This window comes from Branchiostoma lanceolatum, chromosome 11 (genome assembly GCF_035083965.1).
Source record: "Branchiostoma lanceolatum isolate klBraLanc5 chromosome 11, klBraLanc5.hap2, whole genome shotgun sequence".
Lineage (NCBI taxonomy): Eukaryota > Metazoa > Chordata > Leptocardii > Amphioxiformes > Branchiostomatidae > Branchiostoma > Branchiostoma lanceolatum.
In genome coordinates this window covers 17,094,621-17,108,257 of record NC_089732.1, presented here as the reverse complement: position 1 = coordinate 17,108,257, position 13,637 = coordinate 17,094,621, and the positions used below count along the sequence as shown (strand labels likewise).

The window sequence follows — 13,637 nt, the reverse complement described above, 5'->3', positions numbered from 1 at the left end:
GCCCAGATGCTCCGAATGTGACAAAAATGGCAAACAGCGAATGTGGAGTAACCTGGACAGCTCCTACAGAAACCAGAGGAAGGCTGTCAGGGTACAAAGTAAGTATAATGGCGTCAGTGCGAGACATTTGCATAATTTAAGGTCGTAAGAACTGTTATCGGATGATTAAAGTAGAAATCCACGACTTCATACATTCGCCAAATAAGTTTAACCTTTATGACTGGCGTATTGTGAGTGTTTCTCATCGGTTATAAATCATACCAGTTGATCATCTTCTCCGCCCAAATAGCAGAAGTTGTCCAAAGTATGACCTTGACAAAGAAGATTATTCTAGCATTTATCATCAATTATGCAAGTAGGATCATCATTAGCATAATTCATATCTAACGATGTTCACAAGTACAGTTCACATTCACATAACTTCCAAACGCCATAAGAATAAAATTGCCGTCATTTGCTAGTATGGAATTATTGTTGTTTTTCTCAAAAATTATGCAAATTAGGTCGCCATTTGCATATTTTCTATCTATCAACATTCCTCTCTTCCTCAGTTACAAATGTCACATATTTGAAAAGTCCTATCATGGAACGCAGCAGGTTTTTATAATTTCCTTAATTGATTATGCAAATTAGAATTTGATTTGCATATTCATTGTCTAATTAAACAAAATATCACGTAATCTATCAACATACAAAAAAATGATGATTCGTCAACCCCATTCTGAGTTATAGTATTATCTCATTAATTATGCAAATGAGGTCTCTATCTACATAGTTGATATATATCAATTTTTCTCTCTTCCTCAGTTACCTTTGTACATGTTTGAGAGTCCTATCATGAAATGTGGCAGATGTATCAACTATCTCTTTAATTGTGTAAATTAGCTATGATTTGCATATTGAATATATTATTATATAAATCTCCACTCCAGCTATCTACATACCAAAAATCATGACCATCCATTAATCTCTTTTTGAGTAATTCTCTTTCAAAGCCTGCTCCAGCAGTTCAAAAAGACGCTAGGGGACCCATACCTATACCACTTACTTTCTGGCCCAAGAGCTATCTACCACTTAAAAACCATAGCATGTCAAGAACACGAGCTATCAAAACAGGACGTTCCACCACAGTACCAAGCCGCTAGGGCTTCAAAATCTAATCATTTCCATTTCTCATCAAGTCCTACCTACATACCAAATATCAAGACAATTCTTACAGGCCTTCTCGATTTATGTACACACACTCACTAACAGATAAAAACACACGCTACCCAAAACATAACCTTCTTGGCGAAGGTAACTAGACGAGTCGTGAACTAAGTATGACTTATTCTACACAGGTGACATATACAGACACACCACTTCATAATCCGGACGAGTCTGAACCAGGCGTTAGCTATGACACGTTGGGTTTGGATCAACACTAGTGGTCGAAGTCAATGGCTGACCTCCCCGCCAACTCAATGGTCACAGTCACAGCCCGTGCGCTAACCTGTGCCGAGGGGGACAAGGGCGAAGAGTTCAGTTGTGAAGTGACAAGATTTGGTGAGAAATGTTCATGTTACGAACACAACAAGCTACCAGAAACTGTTGGCAAATTGACGTTTCAAAAACACATTTTACTTATTCGAGAAACATCCTTGTTTGTATCGTGTAAGTAGTTGACATTAGTAATAGGAAAGGTACACTTTCATCTATTTCTTTTCATTTACACATTCCTGCAAGTAAGAACTTAAAACCATATAAGCCATGAAAAGTCCTACAGGACGTATAAGTCAATCATTGAAAGACAAAAAATACTCGAACGACAGTCTTGCCATGCTGAAAGTTTTATGTGAGCCCAAAATGTCTACAATGCTCAATGTAAAAACCAAAGCACCCACCTCTCAAATGCATGACAGATGGCTTTCTTGTTTAAACCAGGAACTGTACAACTAAAATATCATAAGTTGTATGTGAATGGGGCTTTAGCTATTCAGGATTTGGTTAGTTTCATTTTCGCCATTAAAACCTTGTCAGCTGCCCCAAATCAAAACTCACAAACAGATAAAACCATTCTGATTAATTTTCGTATTGACATATTAGTATATGTGTTCAATTGTCAACATTGATTTCAAGATTACATTAAATAAATAAATAAATAAATAAAGCAATCTTGAGATTTCTGTAACTATTCTTTAAACTTGTTTTAAACTATCTTGGGATTTTTAAAACGATCTTAAGATTTTTGACAACAATACTGAGATTTTTGAAAACAATCTGATATTTTCAAACAATCTTGAGATTGTTTCAAACAAACTTTACAATTTTCTTTTAACAATCTTGAGATTTTCTTAACAATCTTGAGATTTTTTCGAAAGATCTTTAGATTGTTTCAAACGATCTCGAGATTTTCATCAAATCTTGAGAGTTTGTTGAAAAGTCGTAAGATTTTTCGATTTTAATGACGCGTTATGACTCCCGTTGGGATTATTGTGATCCGTTAAGTAGCATGAATATTTTCCGTAAAATATCCACTTTCTGAGTATACGCTGTAAAAGATCAAAGTGCAATGTTTAGTTCAAAATCAATATGCTATAAATGTTTCTACGAAGTCACGTTTTTCTTTTACAATATAGACCCACCGCCGCCTCCAGTACTCCCTACCGGCCCACCTCCAAGCCCTTCGCCAACGTCTTTTCCCATGGTCCTTCCGGAAGTGAGCGAGAGGAATGGTCCCATACGGTACGTACTAGGTCCAGCATTCTTATGAAAAGCATACCATCGGGGGCTCCCCGATATCTCTACGGTGTTGGGCGTGACCCCCGCCCGCCCAGACAGCTTAGTCCGCTCGGGATGTGTTTACGACCTTGGTTTGATTAGGTCGCCACCCGCGGTAAGGTAGGAAATAACAAAAAATCCTCTCGATATATGGCCCTCCAAGCCCCGGGTGTCCCGCGGTCTAACAGAGCGACTGGACATGGGCACTGCTATGATATGAGTCTGGTTGTGCTATGATAATTGGCTAGTGGAACATGTTGGTTGCATCATGTAGCAATATGCTATTTTGTGTTTACTGGGGATCAATTTACACCTTGTTTAGAAGCACAAGTAAGTACCAAAGGTTGTTGTTCCAATCACTAATCCGTACAAAGTGAAATATCGTGATAATGAAGGATCTTGTTCGGCGCTCTTGCAGCAAATCTCATGTGTGTACTGCCTGGGTCATGTTTCCGTGAGTGTGCCATGTGCCATGAGTAAAGCAGACTGGGCCCGGTAAAACACCCCTAAGCCGACCCCTAGGGACTGGGACCAGGCTAGCTATCACGAGGCACAATTAGTATAGTGAGTTTAGAAAATATATCTATGCATATTTTTTGCCTTTATTCACAAACAAAGACATTTTTGTACTCCTCGTATTCTTCAGCTGTTGCCAAATCATCCTCATCAGCATGAATGAAGACGAGAGCCTTGCTGACCTGAAAACAAGAGTTGGAGAACCTGACGTCATGCTTACCGAAGACGCTCCTGAGGACGGGAAAACTCAACCTTATGTAGCTTTATCACTTTCAACGTAAGTAAGCTGGATATTCATTGTATCATAACACCAGGAGATCACCAAATATCACATTTACGAATGTACCGGAATGGACGAATCACACTGAAGAATCTGCTGAAGGATAGCCACCAAAACGCCCTCCCCATATTTAGTAGTGTTGTTTAACATCACGGGCCTTCAAAGTGCTTATGTGCAAGTGTCGTATATACTCGTACTGTATGTTTAGTCCTCTTACTAAGTCTCAATGTAAACAAAACGTTTTTCATTTCACGAGCTCGAGGCACTTAATTTGCATTAAGTAAAGTCGGTTCTTCCACCAGAGAGCAGTACAAAAGCACTGATGTAGTCCAGATTGGTGATGGGGGACCCTGTGGTCACCAGTGGTGCTGTGAGCGGAGTGAACTTGCAGATCCCAGACTGGCAAAGATTTCTGGAAATGAGGCGCTCCGGTCAAGGGAGAAATACACAGCAGCAGTAAGGTGCTACGTGGACTCTGGTGCCAGGAGACGCAAGCGCAACACTGAAAGGGTATCTATATATCGTCGTTGAACGTATACATTTGTCAATAATTATCTCCATTAAAAATGGAGATATAGTATTGGGTGTGTCTGTGTGTGTGTTTGTTTGTTTGTTTGTCTGTTTGTGTTTCCGCACTACTATAGTCAGTATAACTCAGGAACCTCTTGATGGATTACAATGATATTTGTCATGTGGGCAGGTGTTGTGAAGCTGAAGTTTAAGGTCGATTTTGGGCCCCCTGGTATATATGTGACCTTGGTACTGCAGCAGAACTTCAATTTTTGTATCTTTTGACGTAGACGGGCTGTGGTCTTGACTTTTAATTGGCAGATAGCTTGTGAAGTAATAAAGAACTGGTGTAGGTTTGGGCCCCCTAGCAGCTTCCTCTGGAACTGCAGGGGCGTTTTTGTAAAAATCTTCGAAGGAGAATAACTGAACAAAGGGGACAACGGATTTCCATGATATTTAGTATGCAGGTAGCTTAGATAGAGATATACACACTGAAGTGAAATTTATGCTAATTGGGAGGAAAATCTATATTTGCAGTGTTTTCCATTATAAGACTCAAATACATGTAACGTATGTAGTTTATGGAAAGTGGATCATCAACAGATACAAATTTTGCAAATAAATCCCTAAATTGCATAATTTGAGTTTGTACTCCGTAAGATTTTCAACTACTTTGCTTCAACTCCTGTCCTTATTCAATCTGTATTCCTGTGTTAGGTTTACAAGTCACGCAATCAATGAAATGAATTGGATGTATCAGAATTGAAAGCAGTTCATACACTTAGTGCTATATATATATGTCATGATTTCCATTTTCAGTTGTTCACCACAAGTGGGTATATTGAGCCTGTGATCACAGAAGCGGGCAACCAAGGTAACCCTTATGGATTGTATGTATTATATATACTTATACATATATACTGTTCTCAATCTATCTCAAGTTATCCTATATTTCTAATATGAGAACAAATCAACAAATATTGATGTTCAAAACATTTGAGGTTTACAATAATCATCTTATATAACAATGGATGGGGCCACAGGCTTCTAGAAAGAAAATCCCTAGAAAGCGATTCACGATAACTGTTAGTTTTACGCGCTTTTATAAGCTCTTAGTAGCTTTATAGTAATACAACTATTCTTGGATATAATCTAACAGAATCCTATTGAAAATTATTGTCAGGAAGAGAACTATGGGCTGCCGTTCTTTATGAACGTCTTTGTACCTACGTAGTTAGAATAGTTTCTCAGGGTAATTCATTGATATGACATAATGTAATTATTTCCTTCTAGAACAACCTGCTACTGTTTCTATCGCCCCCATCGCTGGTGGCAGTGTGGCTGCCCTGATTGTGATCGTTCTGGTGACAGTAGGGGTAATATGCTACAGGTAAGTAAGGCCTTACAGAGAGCGTAATCCATTGATTTGTCATGATTGATAAGCACTATTTGCGATGGCTCTGACATTATTCCAGCAGATCGTTTAGGGTAAAATCGTGACGGCTTCTGACTAGGTACAATATCTGATGGCCGCACCATGTACCACCTTGGGGGCCGTGCGGTCAGATTTTTGACCCAGTCTGAAACCCTCACACAAAGCTCTGCTTGGTGACTATAATGATTGTTGCACATCATTGATTTGTTAAAGGAAAAGAAAGACCAGAGACGACCAGGGCCTTACAGGTCTTCAGATAGGCCTGAAGACAATCACAAAAGACGAACCTCCCGTCAAGGAATCAGCTGAGAATCCTACATGTAAGACACAGGATGAAGACAGCTTGATTTATGAAACGGTAACTATAGAATCATAGTAACTTAGATGGACATTTTTTTTCTTCAAATATGTCGCCTACTTGTATCTCATTGATATCTGTATAAGCGAGATAGGTAACGTTAATTTTAATGAGCGCCTTTTCGTTGCGCTCAGCACTTTGTCGTTGTAACTTTGTTGTTATATAATTTCTTGTATTAGCAAATGTATCATCTACTTCAGTAAAAGAACCCAACACACTTATAGAGAAGAATATGGATGACCCGTCGTGCCTGGCTGATAACGCAAACCGTAGCGAAGCCGAATTGCACTACTACTAGCATCATAAAAAGGCATCATGCTTCACTTCAATTGACTGTTTGACCTATGCTATTGTCTACTACAGACCATTTACAGCAGCGCAGACCTTGTAACTGTGAATGATGTAGTGGATTTCTTGAGGGCCAAAGGCTTTGGGCAGTATGCTGCAGCATTTAGGCGTGAGTTTACTTCCACTCATCATTTTTCTTTCTTACATTAAACGAAAAAAAACACCATGTGGTGTTGCAACTACTGCTGTAGCTACGTGATTCAAAGAAACAATGGATCTCGTACTGTCCACTAACTAATGTCAAAGTTAATGTCTTGTTGATGTGGTGACTGATCTGCATGCAGAACACAAGGTAGACGGAGAAGGAGCCATGTCCCTGCACGGCGATATGCTAGCTGAGCTCGTCCCTGAGATCGGACCGAGGGCAAAACTGAAAAAAGCCCTTCAAGAGCTGAAGGACAATCAGGTATGGCTCCTTCATGTTATCCAAAGAAACATATTTCTCTTTCCAACACGTGAGATCAAATCTATTTTGTTTAAGATAAACATCAGGATCAACATCATCCCATTAAGTTGAAATGATAAAAAATGCGTTAAGTCTGAAATATCATTTGCATTAACAGATGTTAAAGAACTATGGGCAAAACGATTAATTTTGATAGATTGTTTCTGATCGACAATAAGATGAATGGAAGCAGCAAAGAACTTCCCGTTTCGTAGGTGTTCTCTACTGAACCAGAAAGCACAGCCTACTTTAGCACTGAAAACGCTTCCCATCGGCATCACCTCACTTTCTAGGACTCCACTGAGAGCAGCAGACCTGTCCACTCTGACTGGGAAATTCCCCGCTCCAGTCTAACTGTCGGTAAAATCCTGGGGAAGGGGCAGTTTGGGGAGGTCCGTATGGGGGAGCTGCGGATGAGAGGTGTCACCCAGACTGTGGCAGTCAAGATACTGAAAGGTGCCTTTTAATTATTGCACATAGCTAACACATGTAAAATTCTACCTAATGTAATCTCGGCATCAAAAACCACCCAACACACTGTGCCTTAAAAAAATGAATTACAACGGTAAAGACACCCCTGATAATTTGTTCTCCTATACTGCTCACTCCGTTTGGCTTTCAATCACTGCTCGCAGAATGGTATGCTGGCTTCCATAAAAGGTATAGTAGCATGCTACTCTAGATATGATACTGTCTGTATGCTACAGTACGTCGGTAAGATGATGATTTCTTCTGTTCATTTTGCAATATTATCGTTTTCCCAGCATCTGCAGAGGAAAAGGACAAAGAGGACCTCATGGGAGAGCTGGACATCCTGGTCACTGTCGGTCGTCATGACAACATCATTAGTTTAGTCGGTGCATGTACAGTAGAAGGTAATACATGTACACCAGTAAGCCCAACATCGCGCTGTGATTTCCTTTTTTGTGTGAATATCGTTAAAAGTTTGTCTGTTTGAGAGTTCCACAGAAGATGTTTCCATGTGTTTTCATGTCAGAATATGGCTGTCATATAATCAATCTATCAATCCATTTATGTGATCAAACAATCAACTTTAGGCCCGCTGACACTTGTGATTGAGTACGCCCCCAATGGATGCCTGAAGGACTGGCTGAAGAACAACCGTCCAAAGGAGCTGAACCAGACAGACGATAAAATCATCGCCACCTCCGGGATTCAGCTGCCGATGGACCAACTCATAATGTTCGGTACAGACATAGCAAACGGGATGAGTCACCTGGCTGCCATGCAGGTACACAAAACACGTTTCTGTGCCGAAGAGATGTCAGTTGTTAGCTCCGATTACAAATTTCTATCCAAGCACCAGATTTTATCAACAAATGCATTTTATATGATCTGACCATGTTCTTATACTGCACTCATAGTCGTCTCCAAAGTCCGTATGTACTATCATATCAAATGGTGTTGTGAGCGACGGAAAAACACTTCACTATGATACGATCAAACTGTAAGCTAGCCTTTAGATATTCAAGAATAATAAATTCGAATCCTGTAATTTCATGTTTTATGTTTTCCTGATTTCTGTAATTAGTCAATGTAGCATAAAAATGTTATTATTTACCCGTCCAGTGTGTCCACCGTGACCTTGCCGCCAGGAATGTTCTCCTTGGAAGGGACCTGACAGCCAAGATATCAGACTTTGGTTTGTCACGTGATATCTACGAGGAATCTGAGTACGCCAACAGTAGGAAGGTATTATAGTAGGTCCTTTAGTCCTATATATGGCAAGCAATTGGAGATAGCTGAACGCAGCACATTTCCAAACCTTACAGAAAACATCATATAGAATAATATTACACCGAAGGGAATTCAATGATATTTAAAACACAGTAATATAATGCTTCTTAATAAAAAAGCTTATTTCAATTCAATAATTGGTAATTCTAACAAGGAAAAGGCCAACCTTGGGACTATGTGCAACATTTTCTCTCAGTTCTTTAAAACATTTTACATTACACATTTCAGCATGGGGGCGGAGCTTCACGAAATCGCCGGCAACCGGACACACGGCGACATGTCGACCTGCGTGCCGATTACCGGCGCTACGAACGTCCCTTGCTCGCACGTACATGTTGCCCGACTTGTGTGGGTTGACATCACGAAATCGCGGGCGAATACACCCAGACACACGGCGACATGCCGACCTGCGTGCCGATTACCGGCGCTACGAACGTCCCTTGCTCGCACGTACATGTTGCCCGACATGTGTGGTTTTAATATTGAGACGACCGAAAGAAAAGGCAGCGCTTTTGCGAGGCCCGTGGCACCAGTGGTACTCGGTGGTACAAGTGGTTTTAATACTGAGACGAGTGAAAGAAAAGGGAGCGCTCTTCTGAGCCCCGTGGTATAAGTGGTACACGGTGGTATAGGTGGTTTTCATACTGAGACGAGCGAAGGAATTGGCAGCGCACCACTAAGGCTTGTCGTATATTCTTGATTCCTTAAATCGTCTCAGTATGAAAACCACCTATGCCACCGTGTACCACTTATACCACAAGCCTTAGAGTAGCGCCGCCCATTCCTTAGCTCGTCTCAGTATGAAAACCACCTATACCACCGTGTACCACTTATACCACAAGCCTTAGAGTAGCGCCGCCCATTCCTTAGCTCGTCTCCGTATAAAAACCACCTATACCACCGTGTACCACTTATACCACAAGCCTTAGAGTAGCGCCGCCCATTCCTTAGCTCGTCTCAGTATAAAAACCACCTATACCACCGTGTACCACTTATACCACAAGCCTTAGAGTAGCGCCGCCCATTCCTTAGCTCGTCTCAGTATGAAAACCACCTATACCACCGTGTACCACTTATACCACAAGCCGTAGAGTAGCGATTTCTATTCCTTCGCTCGTCTCAGTATGAAAACCACCTATACCACCGTGTACCACTTATACCACAAGCCTTAGAGTTGCGCCGCCCATTCCTTAGCTCGTCTCAGTATGAAAACCACCTATACAACCGTGTACCACTTATACCACAAGCCTTAGAGTAGCACTTCCAATTCCTGATTCCTTAGCTCGTCTCAGTATGATAACCACCTGTACCACCGTGTACCACTTATACCACAAGCCTTAGAGTGGCGCTGTCCATTCCTTAGCTCGTCTCAGTATGAAAACCACCCATACCACCGTGTACCACTTATACCACAAGCCTTAGAGTAGCGATGCCTATTCCTTCACTCGTCTCAGTATGAAAACCACCTATACCACCGTGTACCACTTATACCACAAGCCGTAGAGTAGCGATTTCTATTCCTTCGCTCGTCTCAGTATGAAAACCAGGCGGAGCGTCCATGTAAGACATCACGAAATCGCCGGCGAATGCACCCGGATACACGGCGACATGATGAACTGCGTGCCGATTAACGGCGCTACGAACGTCCCTTGCGCGCACGTAAATTTCTTGCCCGACTTGTGTGGGTCCACATCACGAAATCGCCGTCGAATGCACCCGGATACACGGCGACATGCCGAACGCCGTGCCGATTAACGGCGCTACGAACGTCCCTTGCTCGCACGTTAATGTTGCCCGACTTGTGTGGGTCCACATCACGAAATCGCCGGCGAATGCACCCAGACACACGGCAACATGCCGACCTGCGTGCGGAACATACACGAGCGAAGGAATGGGCAGCGCTCTACAGAGGCCCGTGGTATCTGTGGTAAACGGTTGTACAAGTGGTTTCAATATTAAGACAGGCGACCGAAAAGGCATCGCTCTTCTAAGGCTTGTGGTATAAGTGGTGCACGGTGGTATAGGTGGTTTTCATACTGAGACGAGCGAAGGAATAGGCAGCGCTCTTCTAAGGCTTGTGGTATAAGTGGTACACAGTGGTATAGGTGGCTTTCATACTGAGACGAGCGAAGGGATAGGCAGCGCTATTCTAAGGCTTGTGGTATAAGTGGTACACGGTGGTATAGGTGGTTTTCATACTGAGAAGAGAGAAGGAATAGGCAGCGCTACTCTAAGGCTTGTGGTATAAGTGGTACACGGTGGTATAGGTGGTTTTCATACTGAGACGAGCGAAGGAATAGGCAGCGCTCTTCTAAGGCTTGTGGTATAAGTGGTACAGGGTGGTATAGGTGGTTTTCATACTGAGACGAGCGAAAGAATAAGCATCACTCTTCCAAGGCTTGTGGTATAAGTGGTACACGGTGGTATAGGTGGTTCTCATACTGAGACGAGCGAAGGAATAAGCATCACTCTTCAAAGGCTTGTGGTATAAGTGGTACACGGTGGTATAGGTGGTTTTCATACTGAGACGAGCGAAGGAATAAGCATCGCTCTTCCAAGGCTTGTGGTATAAGTGGTACACGGTGGTATAGGTGGTTTTCATACTGAGACGAGCGAAGGAATAAGCATCACTCTTCCAAGGCTTGTGGTATAAGTGGTACACGGTGGTATAGGTGGTTCTCATACTGAGACGAGCGAAGGAATAAGCATCACTCTTCAAAGGCTTGTGGTATAAGTGGTACACGGTGGTATAGGTGGTTTTCATACTGAGACGAGCGAAGGAATAAGCATCGCTCTTCCAAGGCTTGTGGTATAAGTGGTACACGGTGGTATAGGTGGTTTTCATACTGAGACGAGCGAAGGAATAGGCAGCGCTACTCTAAGGCTTGTGGTATAAGTGGTACACGGTGGTATAGGTGGTTTTCATACTGAGAAGAGCTAAGGAATAGGCAGCGCTCTTCTAAGGCTTGTGGTATAAGTGGTACACGGTGGTATAGGTGGTTTTCATACTGAGACGAGCGAAGGAATAAGCATCGCTCTTCCAAGGCTTGTGGTATAAGTGGTATAGGCGAAATAGGTGGCTTTCATACTGAGAAGAGCTAAGGAATAGGCAGCGCTCTTGTGAGGCCCTAGGCACCGTATAGGTGACCAATCCTTCTACGGGGCAGACGGAGCTATTATCCGCCCAGGTCTACTTTGGCACCCGGTGGTATAGGTGGTTTTCATACTGAGGCGAGCGAAGGAATAGGCAGCGCTCTTCTAAGGCTTGTGGTATAAGTGGTACACGGTGGTATAGGTGGTTCTCATACTGAGACGAGCGAAGGAATAGGCAGCGCTCTTCTAAGGCTTGTGGTATAAGTGGTACACGGTGGTATAGGTGTTTTTCATACTGAGACGAGCGAAGGAATAAGCATCACTCTTCCAAGGCTTGTGGTATAAGTGGTACACGGTGGTATAGGTGGTTTTCATACTGAGACGAGCGAAGGAATAAGCATCACTCTTCCAAGGCTTGTGGTATAAGTGGTACACGGTGGTATAGGTGGTTCTCATACTGAGACGAGCGAAGGAATAAGCATCACTCTTCAAAGGCTTGTGGTATAAGTGGTACACGGTGGTATAGGTGGTTTTCATACTGAGACGAGCGAAGGAATAAGCATCACTCTTCCAAGGCTTGTGGTATAAGTGGTACACGGTGGTATAGGTGGTTCTCATACTGAGACGAGCGAAGGAATAAGCATCACTCTTCCAAGGCTTGTGGTATAAGTGGTACACGGTGGTATAGGTGGTTTTCATACTGAGACGAGCGAAGGAATAGGCAGCGCTATTCTGAGGCTTGTGGTATAAGTGGTACACGGTGGTATAGGTGGTTTTCATACTGAGACGAGCGAAGGAATAGGCAGTGCTCTTCTAAGGCTTGTGGTATAAGTGGTACACGGTGGTATAGGTGGTTTTCATACTGAGACGAGCGAAGGGATAGGCAGCGCTATTCTAAGGCTTGTGGTATAAGTGGTCCACGGTGGTATAGGTGGTTTTCATACTGAGACGAGCGAAGGAATAGGCAGCGCTCCACTTAGGCTTGTGGTATACGTGGTTCACGGTGGTATAGGTGGTTTTCATACTGAGACGAGCGAAGGAATAGGCAGCGCTCTTGTGAGGCCCAAGGCACCGTATAGGTGGCCAATCCATCTACGGGGCAGACGGAGCTATCTTCCGTCCGGGTCTACTTTGGCACCCGGTGGTATAGGTGGTTTTCATACTGAGACGAGCGAAGGAATAGGCAGCGCTACTCTACGACTTATGGTATAAGTGGTCCGCGGTGGTATAGGTGGTTCTCATACTGAGACGAGCGAAGGAATAGGCAGCGCTACTCTACGACTTGTGGTATAAGTGGTCCACGGTGGTATAGGTGGTTTTCATACTGAGACGAGCTAAGGAATAGGCAGCGCTCTTGTGATGCCCAAGGCACTGTATAGGTGGCCAATCCTTCTACGGGGCAGACGGAGCTATCTTCCGCCCGGGTCTACTTTGGCACCCGGTGGTAGAGGAGGTCGCTATACCGCTATACTTAGACGAGCGAAGGAGAAGACATCGCTACTATATGGCTTGTAGTATAAGTGGTACACGGTGGTACAGTTAGTGTTTATACTTAGACGAGCTAAGGAATAGGCAGCGCTACTCTAAGGCTTGTGTTATAAGTGGTACACGGCAGTTGTTTTTTTATATACTGAGACGATCTAAAAGAAAAGGCAGCGCTCCACTGAGGCCCGTGGTACCGCATAGGTGGCGAATCCTTCTTCGGGGCAGACGGAGCTCTCTTCCGCCTGGGTCTAATGTGGCACCCGATGGTAGAGGAGGTCGCTATACTTAGACGAAGGAATAGGCAGCGCTACTCTAAGGCTTGTGGTATAATTGATACACGGTGGTATAGGTGGTTTATACTGAGACGAGCTAAGGAATGGGCAGCGCTCTTGTGAGGCCCCGTGGCACCGTATAGGTGGCCAATCCTTCTACGGGGCAGACGGAGCTCTCTTCCGCCTGGGTCTAATTTGGCACCCGATGGTACAGGAGGTCGCCTATACTTAGACGAGCTAAGGAATAGGCAGCGCTACTCTAAGGCTTGTGGTTTAATTGATACACGGTGGTACAGTGTTTTTTATACTGAGACGAGCTAAGGAATCGGCAGCTCTCCAGTGAGGCCCCGTGGCACCGTATAGGTGGCCAATCCTTC

The 13,637-nt window shown here is 43.4% G+C and overlaps 1 protein-coding gene across 1 annotated transcript in view; it reads left to right on the top strand.

Moving 5' to 3' along the window:
• LOC136444501 (uncharacterized) overlaps nt 1–13,637 on the top strand; it is a 148,231-nt gene continuing 134,594 nt past the window's right edge. The window contains exons 1-14 of the mRNA XM_066442076.1: nt 1–98; nt 1,341–1,545; nt 2,619–2,724; nt 3,407–3,553; nt 3,859–4,066; nt 4,886–4,940; nt 5,360–5,456; nt 5,715–5,859; nt 6,223–6,316; nt 6,492–6,613; nt 6,946–7,108; nt 7,417–7,527; nt 7,711–7,904; nt 8,243–8,365. Coding sequence (XP_066298173.1) covers nt 1,440–1,545; nt 2,619–2,724; nt 3,407–3,553; nt 3,859–4,066; nt 4,886–4,940; nt 5,360–5,456; nt 5,715–5,859; nt 6,223–6,316; nt 6,492–6,613; nt 6,946–7,108; nt 7,417–7,527; nt 7,711–7,904; nt 8,243–8,365 — 1,671 coding nt within the window. The 5' untranslated portion in view covers nt 1–98; nt 1,341–1,439. The remainder of the gene's footprint in view (nt 99–1,340; nt 1,546–2,618; nt 2,725–3,406; nt 3,554–3,858; nt 4,067–4,885; nt 4,941–5,359; nt 5,457–5,714; nt 5,860–6,222; nt 6,317–6,491; nt 6,614–6,945; nt 7,109–7,416; nt 7,528–7,710; nt 7,905–8,242; nt 8,366–13,637) is intronic.